At 44.7% G+C, this 12,662-nt stretch overlaps 2 protein-coding genes across 2 annotated transcripts; one reads left to right on the top strand and one right to left on the bottom strand.

The window, feature by feature from the left end:
- Positions 1-1,542: 1,542 nt before the first annotated feature.
- On the top strand, positions 1,543-10,591 carry LPCAT3 (lysophosphatidylcholine acyltransferase 3). The gene is made up of 13 exons (XM_009867718.1): positions 1,543-1,613; positions 4,729-4,841; positions 4,962-5,068; positions 5,222-5,315; positions 5,437-5,474; positions 6,550-6,728; positions 7,143-7,251; positions 7,974-8,060; positions 8,375-8,541; positions 9,165-9,312; positions 9,816-9,974; positions 10,095-10,221; positions 10,373-10,591. Exons 1-12 carry the CDS (start codon positions 1,543-1,545, stop codon positions 10,209-10,211), a joined length of 1,389 nt encoding a protein of 462 aa, XP_009866020.1. The 3' UTR covers positions 10,212-10,221; positions 10,373-10,591.
- A 632-nt stretch (positions 10,592-11,223) lies between these two features.
- On the bottom strand, positions 11,224-12,568 carry EMG1 (EMG1 N1-specific pseudouridine methyltransferase; the record flags this gene model as incomplete). The annotated part of the gene is made up of 4 exons (XM_009867719.1): positions 11,224-11,337; positions 11,696-11,845; positions 11,997-12,055; positions 12,421-12,568. Coding segments are annotated over 4 exons (471 nt in total), but the record flags the coding sequence as incomplete, so codon positions are not given.
- Between the last annotated feature and the right edge of the window lie 94 nt (positions 12,569-12,662).

Here is a 12,662-nt window from a genome sequence, read left to right as displayed (position 1 = left end):
TCGCCAAATTTTTTACATCCTCTGCCTGTCCTGCTCTCTGCATCCTGAAGATTTTTAGGCTCAGTGAAGTTCTCGCTGTGGTCACCCGTAGCTGATGAATTATGCTAAATCAGGTCCCCAGCTGGTGTGAAGGGGAGGCAAACAACTGGTTTTAATGGGTAAGAGATGGGAAAAGTGGTAGGAAGCAGCACCATCCTGTCACAGATTCTAGAACCAGCCCTGTCACAGAGTACTGGTGTGCTGCCTCGCTTAAACTCTTCACTTCAAATACGTCTTATTCCTTAACAAATAAAATTTAAAAAGAAGAGAGAGCTGCATGATGCTCTCACACTTGACTGTGACCACGTTAGCAAGTAAAACAGTACAGTAGGAGTAGATCTGTAGAGCAGACAGCTTTGTGTGCAGCACCTAATGGGTTTGGGGCATTTACTTTGGATTTGCTTCAGTCCAGTCATATGGACTGAGTACCCATTGGAGTGCAGTTTTGATTTAGTTTCATCTGAAAAGTGTCCTGTTCACATGCTTTGAGACAGTTCCGCTATACAAACTAAAGCGCTGTAAGTGGACTTCAAAAGTACGCTCCTGAGCTGAATTAAAATACTCATGTATATGCACCCAGTGTTAAACAAGGTGTGGGACTTTTGCACTACCATAGAAAGGAAAAAAGGATAGCTTTGAAGTCAAATTAAGGCTTATATTTTAACGTGTTTTCTTCCTGTTGCCCTCTTCCTTTTACTTTTAGTATTATTATAAAAAAATGGAGACAATTGATCTGCTAGGTGTTAACAAAGGTGGAGTTAACTGATCAGCAAAAGAGAAGAGGAAAAATATTCTGATCTGATCTCTTGAAGATGAAACAGAGCTAATGCATATGAAAGGAAATACAGGGAGCAGAGATGAAAAGAATGTTTCTGGTGTTCTTATTTGCAGCTTTATCTCTGGAAAAAGGCATTTTAATCACCCTTTCCAGAAGATGGCAAACTTGACAGTGTTATTTTTGCTTGGTAGAACTTTCCTTCTGCCTGATTCAGCCTCTTGATCATTTGCTTCTTTTGTTCAATTAAATTCCTGTATCTGTGGACAACCTGTGTGTTGCACAGTGGTCCATTGCTCTCCCACATGGCTGTGGCCAAGAGGCTGACCTTGTCCTTTGCTTGCAGCGCTGGAGTTCTCTTAAACCAGAGAGGAACCTTCTGTTCCTGCAAAGTTGGGAGAGAAAAAAAAAAGTTTATCATCATCAGCATGTCTCGGCTAATTTGTCCCTTTTATATCAATTGCTAATTCCCTTCTGTAGAAGGTCTATCTAGAGGTAAAAATCAACTCTGCGTGCAGACTGCTTTTGAGCTCCGTGGTGAATGGAGACGGAGAATCACTTTGGATCAGGGAGTCACCTTCTGTTTTCTCCAGGACAATTAGAGATCATTTCCTGCCTCTGTCCTATCTGCCTGAGGGAGCTGTGAAAGAGGAGTTTGGCAAACTGGGAGCTGCTGTGCAGGGTCCCTCAGCAGCAAGGAGCAGCGGCTCCAGTCCTGTTGCTTCTGAATGGCAAAAGCAAAGCAGCGCGGCACCCTGCCGTTGACCTATCCAAACGTGACAGCAAGCTTGCCAGGAGGCAGCAACAACTTCAAAAAATGCTCTCCTGCTTTTGCTGCACTACTTCAGAGGGCTTCAAGAGCACCATAGTGGGGTGGGAGTGCTGGTGTTGTTTTCAGTGGGAATAGGTCATTATTTTCATAGTTGATGAGTGTTCAAAAGTGCACAGCCCACAGAAGAATGACCATTGATATTCAGTATCCTCTGTTGTCTGGGGGTTAAAGTTTATATCTGCAACATGGAACAGGCCCTGTTGTAAAATAGAGAAAATTATCTCCTGTGCAACAGAATTGTAACTAAATTGCAGTCCAGAGTACTAGCAAGTTGCTCTGGATATCAGAAGAATTTGGGCTGACATTGTGACTTTTGAACTGAAACAGCACCCATGTAGTGCAAGACCTAGATTTAAATTTGTGGCTTTCTGGAAACATACAGACTGTGTGTATTAGTAGGTTTCTGTTTGCAAGGGCTCACAATTCCATTTCCTTCAGAGCAGCTTTACCCAAACCGTGCTATGATCTCCTGTGTAGCGCTGAAAAGGAGTACACCTGACAAGTGAGCCAGGTCTTTGGAAGAGCAGGAACACTAGCTGGGGATGGGAGAAGATAGATAACATTTCTGGCTTTTAGAAATGTGAGGTACCTTATAGTATTCAGTCATAATTTAATTCTATCTAAAATGGCTAGAGCTAAAAACCATGGAGTTCCTTTTCCTGATGGAAATGGAATGTTTTACAAGATTGTAATGATTTTTGAGACAGTGGGAAACCCTTGAAAATGCAGCTTTAAAACCAAATGTGCCAATACACAGCAATAAATTATGCTTTGCTTGTATTTCTGATCTGATTTTTCTCCCTCTTGCTTAAAAGGGGGAGACAATTTTCCACAGTAAACCTCAGTATTTTAACTTTTGATGTAGACCAATGGTAACACTTTATTTTTTTTACCACTTTCCATTTCACACAGCCAGTTGTTAATATGTTTATTAAACTTCAGTTTTTAAAATTGGGGCATGAAAAAAGTATCCCCTTCTGTTTCTGAGTAGAAGGCTGGTAGGCAATACTACTTTTTCTTTAAAATCGTGTGAATTGCTCTAATTATTTGAATTACTCCTGTATCCCCAGAGAGCCCGTGCGACGAACTCTTTGCCAGTTCCCTCTTTCCCCCTGAGCTGGCGTTCAGGGAAGCAATGGGGCAAATGGGACAGAAGCCTGGGACAGCTACCGAAAAGAAGTCTGTGTAAAAAGCATAGGGGAGCAGGAAGGGAGAGGGATGGTTTGGGTAAGGCATTTTGTAGGGAAGTTTAGGGCCACCGGTGCAGGAGGGAAGAGCGAGCGGGATGAGCAGGACCGAGGTTGCCAGGCTCTGTGGATGAAGGGCTATGGTATGTGGGGCTGGCCGGCCGCTCAGGCCGAGAAGAGCAGCCCTGGAAACTGGCACAGAACACAAAAGGAGGAAGGAACAGGGACAAGGAGGCAGGGAAGGCCAAAAGAGGGGTGGCAAGAGGCTGAGGAAGTGAGGAAGCAGCAGCTCGGTTTCAAGAAACCCCAGGTACAAGCTCAGTAGAGTGTGCCCCTGTCAGGTATCTGGAACGGAGCCCAAAAGTCCCAGACTCTGGGACTCCCTCCCAAGGGACTTGAGGGGACGGAGAGGACCTTAAAATGGCTGTGGTCACGCCTCAGCCTGTTAGCACCAACAGACTGCAAGACATGTATTTTACATAACGTGACAGAGTTTCTCATTTCCTCTCACCGTAGCGACTAGATTCAGCCTTGCGTGTTGGAACCCTTCCATCTGTCAAACACTTCTCAGCAAAATGTGCGTTTCATCACCTTTTATTACTGCTCCATATATAACATTACTACCTGCTGCTACTATTGCTCCATTAGTGCAAGTAACAGCCATCTGCCCCCTGCTACAGATGTCAGCCAGGCTAATAAGCAGTGTAGGCGCCAATGTTGTGGTATGTGATGAATTTCCCTTTTACTTGATAGGAAAGTTTTGTTTTGTTTTTCATCAGGATGAAAGAACACAGGCTTGCAAAGTAAAACAATAACTTATGAAATGCCAGAATTAAAGTTGCGTCTGCTCTGCCAATTCAGCTCATTGTGCACATGCCTTTAGAAACAGTAATTGTGTAAACAGGCTTCACGTACTCATGAGATGGGCAATGCTTCCTGTGTCAATGTGCATTAAAATATATTTATTGTCTAACATGTGGCGATGTTTATTGCATGCTACATGAATCTCACCTAGACGACAAAATTTAATTTACTCATGGGTTTCTGTACGGCACCTCTCACCATACTACCCGAGTGCTTTACAAATGTTTGCTTCTCACTAGAGCTACAGATGAATAATCTGGAGGCATTCCTAAATTAGACTAGGAGCTAATATGCTGAAAATGCAAGGAAGAAAATCCTTCTGCTTATCTTAGCTGCTCCATATGAAATGCTTCTGACTTTGATTTTTTTTTAAAAAAAACCAAACTTATATGCTTAGTCCCGGTGCATTTTAATTGCAGCTTTGTGTGCCTGGTCGTTCACAAATCAGATGCAAATCTGAAGTTGGAGAGTTAGAAAAGAAAGCATATACTACTGGAGGTCTCTTGAGGAACTCTGGAATTAAAGCTGGTCAGCATCATGTAAGAACTCACTGAGATGGGAGTGGGGATTGAATTTTTTAGTACCGTGTGATAGTATTAACCATAAAACCCCCCTCCTCCCCTCCTTTTTTTTTTTTGATCTAGCTGCTTGCCACGTTCACTGTATTTGTCACAGAATTTGAAAATGAGTCAGAGACTAAAGTCTGATTCATGTATTTCAGCATTATCCATCTGATGTATTGAATGAGGCCAGAAGCTGTAATCCTGGAATTTCTTGCACTTCAATGTCAACTTTGATATAATTATGTTCCTATTAAAGTATTTTCTTCTGTATATTATACAGAGTAATTCATCTGGCATATATGTCTCAAGATGGAAATACAGTATCAGGAATGTACACCATCACCCATGTTGATGATCTCTCTGTACATGTTCTTAATAACATACTCAAGAAAGCTGTAGTCTGGACCATTACAAATGCATAGCTACACTAATTTACAACTCTTTTATGTTATTTTTTTTTCTTCTCTACTCAGGATATCCTTTTGCCTTGTTCCAGCGCTATTTCCTCTTCCAGAAGGAGACCTACCTCATTCATCTCTACAATGTGTTCACGGGCCTCTCAATTGCTTACTTCAATTTTGGTAAGATGAGTTTGGAAAGAGAGACCTGCCTGGCCCAGGGCATACTGCAGTTTGGGAGGATCTGCAGTGGGAAAATGTAATTTCTGTGTCATATCACTGTCTTTCTTTCCTGTCCCACAGGGATGCAGTTCTTTCATTCCCTGCTATGTGTCCTAATCCAGTTCCTCATACTGAGACTAATGGGTCGCACAATCACTGCCGTCTTCACCACGTTCTTCTTTCAGATGGTAAAACTGTCTTTCTTACTGCATCGGTTTTTAGAAGGGAGCCCTCTGTTTGGTTTTGCACTTTTCAGTAGCAACTGTGGGTGGAAAAGTGGAGACAGATCAAAAGCAGCTGGAGGAGTTAGTTTGAATAATCCCAATAATGGTTTCTTTCAGACATACCTTATGGCTGGATATTACTGCACAGCCACAGAGCATTATGACATCAAGTGGACAATGCCACATTGTGTCTTGACACTCAAGTTGATTGGTGAGTGACACCTCCTTCCTATGTCTTACGCTCTGCAAGCCGTGCCTCAGAGAAGAGAGGGCTGCTTGTTCGGCCCAACCAGTGCATCCCAGGGCTTCATATAATTGTTTCTCACCTCTAGGTCTGGCCATCGATTACTATGATGGAGGAAAAGATCCGGTGAGTAAGACACCATTTCTCCTTCATTCCTCCTCCCCTCTTCTGTGCCAATCCAGTGAGCTAGAGGTCAGAAAATCAAGTTCAAAGGATGTGTGCTAGCATGCTGTATTCATTGTTTGGTAAAAGCTATGGCTGAGAGGGGGGCCTCTGTGAGTGTCTGAGGGCACTGAGTTCTGGAGTGGGAAGAAATGACTAGGAACAGAGACAGTGTTGATCAGAGATAGACAAAAGTTGTTTCAGTCATGTCAGAATGTTGTTCTGCCCCCTTCCAAATTCTCTGCCATCTCCTTCCCCCAAATCTGCTGCTTTAGATTCCCCATCCCCAGTGCTCTGTGCCTTGTGGGTAGTGTACCTTTAACTTGCAGACCATCAGCACTGCGTCTCAGTTCCCATCTTCCTTTCTTCTGTTTAGTCTTATCCTTGTGAACGGTTGCCCTTTACTATTTGCTAGGGCCCTGTTTTTAGAGCAGATGAAACAGTGACAGAAGTCGCACAACACAATGTGTGGGAGAGGGCAGAACGCTTGCTACAGTCTCTTAATTCTGCCTCAAGTATCTGCATTCCCTGTCTCCTTTTCGGGGCCTGACCGAGACTGTAGCGTCCATGGAATCACTGCTGACTGCAAGAGAACAAGGTTGAGCTGAAATTTCATATGCTGAAGTTTCAAGTATTTAAAGACGGTGAATTCTTGCATCAAGTAGAAATTTTAGGACAATAAGGTCTTGGGAGAGTGTGACTGGTAATGACAAGAACTGGAATAGGTCAGAAACAGTGCTTACACTGTGCCCACAGGGCTGCCAGGGATGCATGTCAATAGATCCCTTCTGTGTTTTGAGCTTATTTGGGAATAGAGACCTTGTGCAACTGGTCTCAACCATTGGATCTTGTTGCTGTGTAGAGGCGGTGGGGGTAGAGAGGGCTGGGGAGAGGAATGGATGTGAAGTACAAAGTGGGAAGTCCCACAGACATGTGAGAGCAAGAACCGAGCCCGTTACGGAGATAGGCTGAGAACATAACATCCAGAGCTAGTATAAGATCCCCTAGGATGATGTTAATGCCACTCCCTTTGGTGCAGGAGTTCCTGACCCCTGAACAGCGGCGATTTGCTGTCCGGGGAGTTCCTACCTTGCTGGAGGTCTCAGGATTCTCCTATTTCTATGGTGCCTTCATGGTGGGGCCTCAGTTCTCCATGACAGACTATCAGAAACTGGCAAGGGGTGAGATGACTGACGTTCCAGGCCAGAGACCCAATAGGTAATAAAAAGCCGCTTAGCTCCTCACCTTCCTAAGATCCCAGAATGCTGAATCCTCCATGTGTTCCCTGCAGCAGAGTGCCTTCTTACCTTGACACTATAGAACTGTGACCAAAAGTGATTTTTAAGACAAGGTGGTCTTTCGAAAGTTGCTCATAACTCTCTGCTCCATGTCCTAGCATTGCTCCAGGGCAGGAATGTCAATAATCATTTTGCCGTCCTGAGTATGGACTCGGTCCCAGGCTGGAAGCCTAGCATCCCGGCTTCCGAATGGTGGCATCTGCTGCAGCGGAACGTGGTGACTCCCTAATTGCTATCTCCCCTACCTCCTCTTCTCCGCTTCTGTTTTTAAAACTATGAGTTTGATGGTGTCTTTTCAACGCTTTTCTCTGACTTCCATGTTTTTCTTTCTCAGTTTTGTGCCTGCTCTCAAGCGTCTGAGTTTGGGTCTCCTGTTTCTAGTAACCTATACGTTGTCAAGCCTGTACATCGCTGATGAATACCTCATCTCAGATGATTACATGGTATGTATTCGTTTGGCGGTTCTGGGGTGTGGAATAATTCCACTTCTCTGGTGGGCACTGGATCTACAAGAGTGGATTTATTTATTTTTCTTTTTTTTAGTTTTGCTTCAGTTTCAAAATAACGTATCAGCAACTAGTGATAAGCCTTTCCACAAATGATTTGGCTTTACTGCATGTCTTGTGGATTCCATTTAATGCAGAACAGGAATGTGTGTTATGCTGAACTGAACCAAATGAAAACTTTTACAAATAGAGAATTAATTTTAGGTGCTGCTGTTGTTTTTGGAAACCTGTGTATTTTGTGACCTTTTAGTGGCCTTCCATTTAAGCATTACGTACAAAGAACTTGACTAGAGTAACTTGCAAGTCTTACCAGAATCCTTGAGGTTCTTAGAAAACTCCTAACAAGTAATTTCTGTCTGCAGATTACCAATGTTCCTGTGTAAGTATGAATAAATGAGGGTGTAAATTCCACGATGATTATGCTAATCCCAGAATCTTCCCAAAGTACTTACTTCGGTACAGCCAAATATTACCAACAGAAGGAGAATGATGTGTAAATTTGCGGAAGCCAATAGCCCGGCAGTCCACTCCATACAGCAGGCTCAACACATACATCATATTAAACCAAAAGACAGTGATGAGATCTCATCTACCTTGTCTTGTTATTGCCACTTGGATCCAGTTTTTATTTTTATCCTGTTTCACTCTTACCTCTGCAGGAGAAGCCCTTCTGGTTCCGTTGTGGTTACATATTGATCTGGGGCAAAATTATACTCTACAAATACGTGACTTGCTGGCTTGTTACGGTGAGTCTGCACGTCATTCCAGAAACGAAAGACAAATGAACAAAGGTTGCACCTTTGCAGCTGCTTGGTATGCTCTTGGACTTAGCACTAAAAGGAAGTAATCTAAATACCTGGAGATCACTGCAGGTCAGTTTAGCTTGCTGTAAATCAGCAAAGGCTAGCTGACTGAAAAGCAGGCAGTTTTTGTTTTGTCTGCAGTGGTGCTCTCCATTCAACACGGGGAGAGTCTGAGCCCCCCCAGCTCTGCCTTTCCAGGAGGAAAAAAAAAAAGGCAGTGTTTTCCTCTCATCTTTCTCATGAATCTTTTTCCATAGGAAGGTGTCTGCATCCTTGTTGGTCTGGGCTACAACGGGAAGGACCAGAATGGGAAGCCTTTGTGGGATGCCTGTGCCAACATGAAGGTCTGGCTGTATGAGACAACACCTTTTTTCACAGGGACCATTGCTTCTTTCAACATCAACACCAACGCTTGGGTGGCCCGGTGAGCAGGACAAAAATACCCCTCCTATAATGTGTTGTGTCAACAGAACCGAGACCTTGGGCTAAGAAGGGAGCGTTAGAGGAAGAATCTCTGAATCTCTGCCAGTTTGGGTTTCTCGTGCTCTTTCTTCCGTGGTTTGTTGCTGTGCCATTTGAAACGGGTCACTGGGTCAAACAGATCCTTCTTTGCAGTGTGGAAGGGCAGTTTGTTAACACAGGCAAGCAGCTGACAGCAGCAGGTGGGGAGGGGCTAGAACAGGATGGCAGGGAGTCCTTTGGCCACCCTGCTCTTACAGCTGGTTCCTGCATCACGCCTCTCCATGCTCCCTGTGCAAAAACTCAACCAGGTTTTGGCTCGGTGCTTACTGGGACACAGAACTGAATTGTAAAATATCCTTTCTCCGTGTGTTGTTGGATGAAGCGCTTCTCCCCAGCTTCTGGGATTTCTTTAAGACAAGGGCTGATGTGTATTTTTCCCTGGCAAGGGGGAGCTGTCACCTGCTCCGTTTCTGCCACCATGAAGTGTGCAAAGGCATGCGGTCCCCTGGGCCCCACATCTCTGACATGGGGAGGAACAAGACAATAAACCAGAAGGACTTTGAGTTTGTTTCTCTTCTGCTCTAGCTACATCTTCAAGCGTCTGAAGTTCCTGGGTAACAAACTGCTGTCGCAGGCACTGGCCCTGTTCTTCCTGGCCATTTGGCATGGGCTGCACTCGGGCTACCTGGTGTGCTTTCAGATGGAGTTGCTCATAGTCATCGTTGAAAGACAGGTGCGCTTTGTCCGACTTACCAGAATGGGGTGCCCTGCATAAGACTTTCCCCAAGAGTTTGGAAACTGCCACGCTGAAGGTTTTGCTTGGATTAAATATGAAAAAGAGCCGCTCGCTTCAGAATTGGTTTTCGAACAGGATGTTGGTTCTGTTCTGAAGAGCTCAGTAGGTTGCCCGCTTCTGCATGGGCGAGCCATAAATTTATTGCAGAAGCTGGCAGGAAGAAGCAGAGAGTTTGGCATATGAGCAGTTGAACTGCTTGGCAGCTGGAAGGTCTGGAGGCCAAGCATGAGCTGAGTGCCTCTGCTCAGTCTCCCAGTACTCAAACTGTTTGGGTTTTTTTAATTAAAACTTTGAGCAGGATGGGGTACTTGGCTACTTTTTTAAACCTATGGCTTATTAAAATTACTTTTACACAGCTGGATAGATAATTTTGGCCCCAGAGCCTGAATGTACAGACACCCAACTGATAAGAATTCTTTTTTCTTTTCTCTTTAAATTAGGCCATAAACCTTGTCCGGGACAGTCCTCCCCTAAGCACTTTGGCCTCCATCACTGCTTTGAAGCCCATCTTCTATGTGCTGCAGCAGACTAACCACTGGATGTTTATGGGTTACTCTCTGGTGCCATTTTGCCTCTTCACCTGGGACAAATGGATGAAGGTATTTAGCAACCACAGAGACAAGCCACACGACCTCCCTTTTTCCCTCCATCCTGTCTTCTTATGGTCTTGCCCAAAAGCCGCCGCTTGCTCATCCTTCACCCTGCCTTTCTCTTCACAGGTGTACAGGTCTATTTATTTCTTCGGCCACGTGTTGTTCTTCACCTTATTGCTGGTGTTGCCTTACATCCGCAGATTAATTGTGCCACGAAAAGAAAAGCTAAAAAAAGCAGAATAACAGCCAAAAGGTAAGGCTGTACTAGGTGGGGAGCAGCCTGTGTCTGGACTAGGGGCTGAAGTGGGGCAGCAACATTATATCTTGAGGTGAAAGGCAAACATTAAATGAACCAAAACAAAATCCAACATATTCTTTTATCTTCTTTTTTTTTTTTTTTCCAGATTGTACCACCTGTGCATTCGTAGGAGTTAACACTCCGGAAGCAAAGCATCACCTGCCAAGTTTGCTGTGTTGAAGTACGACTTTTCAACGCGAGGAGGGCAAAAGAGAAAGCCCAGGGTGAGAGACCCCAACGGAGGGGAAAGGGGAGCGATGCTCTTCCCAGACCCTCCACCTTCTGTATGTTGCCTTATCTCTCTGCCGCCCTCCAGTGGACACTCGTGTCTCCCTGCTGATACCAGATGATTGTAAAAACATCCGAAGCAGGGCACTGTATCCGATCGGAGCCACCTTCTGACTTTTCTACGTTTGTCATCCAAGATAAAAATTGCTCCTGGTCTTTTTCATATCAGCTTCGGCTCCTTTCCTCTCGGGCGCCTCAATGGGGGAAGCGCAGGCTGCACCCGAGCGAGGTAGTTCTACAGGACCGAGCAACGCGAGCTGCAGGGGCGAGCAGGGCACAGTCAAGAATTTCAGTTCCATGACACGTTTGGGCCGAGTCCCTGCTACAAAGGGATCGAGCCTGCCCACGTATGAAACATGAAAGAGTAAAACACACAAGCACTCTTATGAAAAGCGACCTTTAATAGGAGGAAAAAGGGCGAGTGGGGCAGTCCATTTTATCCTGCTCTGGCAGGGGGGTTGGACTAGATGATCTTTCCAGGTCCCTTCCAACCTCTGACATTCTGTGATTCTATGATTTAAAAAGTCTAATTGCTCCAGAAGCTGCAAGGACAAGACTGAAGCCTTTTCCCTTCCAGGAGCCCAAAGTGGCACCAGGGTCACACTCCAGTAAAAGAGCTTTTCCAGAATGTAGAGTCACTGTACAGAAGTCCACCATGACAGCACAAGCTCATACCACTCCCCAGACCTCTTCAAAGGCAGTGGTAATTTTGGCACATGTCAGGGCAGCAGAGAGGGGATAGTTGCTGATGGAGACCATCTTTTCTGTATAGTCAACACTGACCTGGGGGAAAAGAAAGGGGGGGGAGGGAAATAATAATAATAATATCAAGCTGCAAGTTTTCATTTTGTCCCATCTATCTCCACTGGTTGGAGAGACACACTTTCTCCCATCAGATAACCGCTAACCCTCACTAGTGCGCTCTCTTGGGAGGAAAAAAGTCCCAAGTGTATTAGGCCTTTATTTTAAAATTTTTTTTTTTAAACAAGCCTACCTTGGTGGGGGGGGGGGGCAAGGAATAGGGTTGACCAAGCCAAAAAAAGAGCAGTAGGAAAAAGAAAAGAAACATACTCAGAACAAGACTGAAATCTATTTTGATAAAGATTTTTACAACTCCCAGATAAGGGGTACTTGCACTTACCGAACCATGGGCAAAAGCTCCCACAACGATGGCAACTGGCTCCGCTGTAGGAACCAGTTCACGCAGATCTGACACTTTTGGAACTGCAAAAGAGGTACCTATCTTCATACAGCCCACAGGGAGATGATCGCTGACTGGATTTTTAATCACCTACAGAAAGTTAATAGGAGTGTAGAGATTAAGAGACCCCGCCACATAGCTAAGTCCCTAGTTGGTATAAAAAATAAAAAGTCACTCCTACATCACTAGCTGCAATGAGGAATTTTGCAAAGTTACCTGTGAGCAGTCACAGAATGTTTACCTTCAACAATTTCTGAGGCCCATCAGCTGCTCGAACGCTGAGCTTATGCAGCAACTGAACTGACAAGAGAAGAAAATGACCTGAGCCGTCTGTTCTTTCACTGCAACAATCCTATCCTCCACCTAGTGATCAGAGCTAAAGCAGACAAAAAGCCCATCTTTAGAGTTCTAAAGCAGTCCTAAGAAATATTGATGAGCGAGTCACTTTGCTGCTAGCCCAGTCCCATGCAGGCACTCCCCACTGTGCTAAGGAACATACAGTTTGACTGTGCATCGTGGAACTCGGAAAAAGACACACTTAATTTCTCTGCTCCTTTTTCACTTTCACATTTTTTATGTTGGTGCAAGGTGCAAGCTTTTGACTCTACCTATAGTTCTTCTCCTTCGAAGCATTTTGTGGCTGGTATAAAGTTTGTATCACTTACCCATAAGACCACAGAATCGATCAAAAGTTCTTGGGATTCTAGTTTGGGGATTGACTTCAATTAGAACATTCTTCTGCGTATGGATGTAAACCTGCAGGAGACCAGCACGATTCAGTGGGCTGTCCATGAGCATCAGGAGACTCTGAAATGAAAAAAACCACAGAATTGTTGAGGGTGGAAAAGACCTCTGAGATCATCAAGTCCAGCCTGTGACCCAACACCACCACATCAGCCAGACCAGG

The sequence above is a fragment of the Apaloderma vittatum genome, unplaced genomic scaffold, assembly GCF_000703405.1.
Source record: "Apaloderma vittatum isolate BGI_N311 unplaced genomic scaffold, ASM70340v1 scaffold40334, whole genome shotgun sequence".
NCBI lineage: Eukaryota > Metazoa > Chordata > Aves > Trogoniformes > Trogonidae > Apaloderma > Apaloderma vittatum.
The sequence above is the reverse complement of the archived record's forward strand: the minus strand, read 5'-3'. Positions and strand labels throughout refer to the sequence as shown.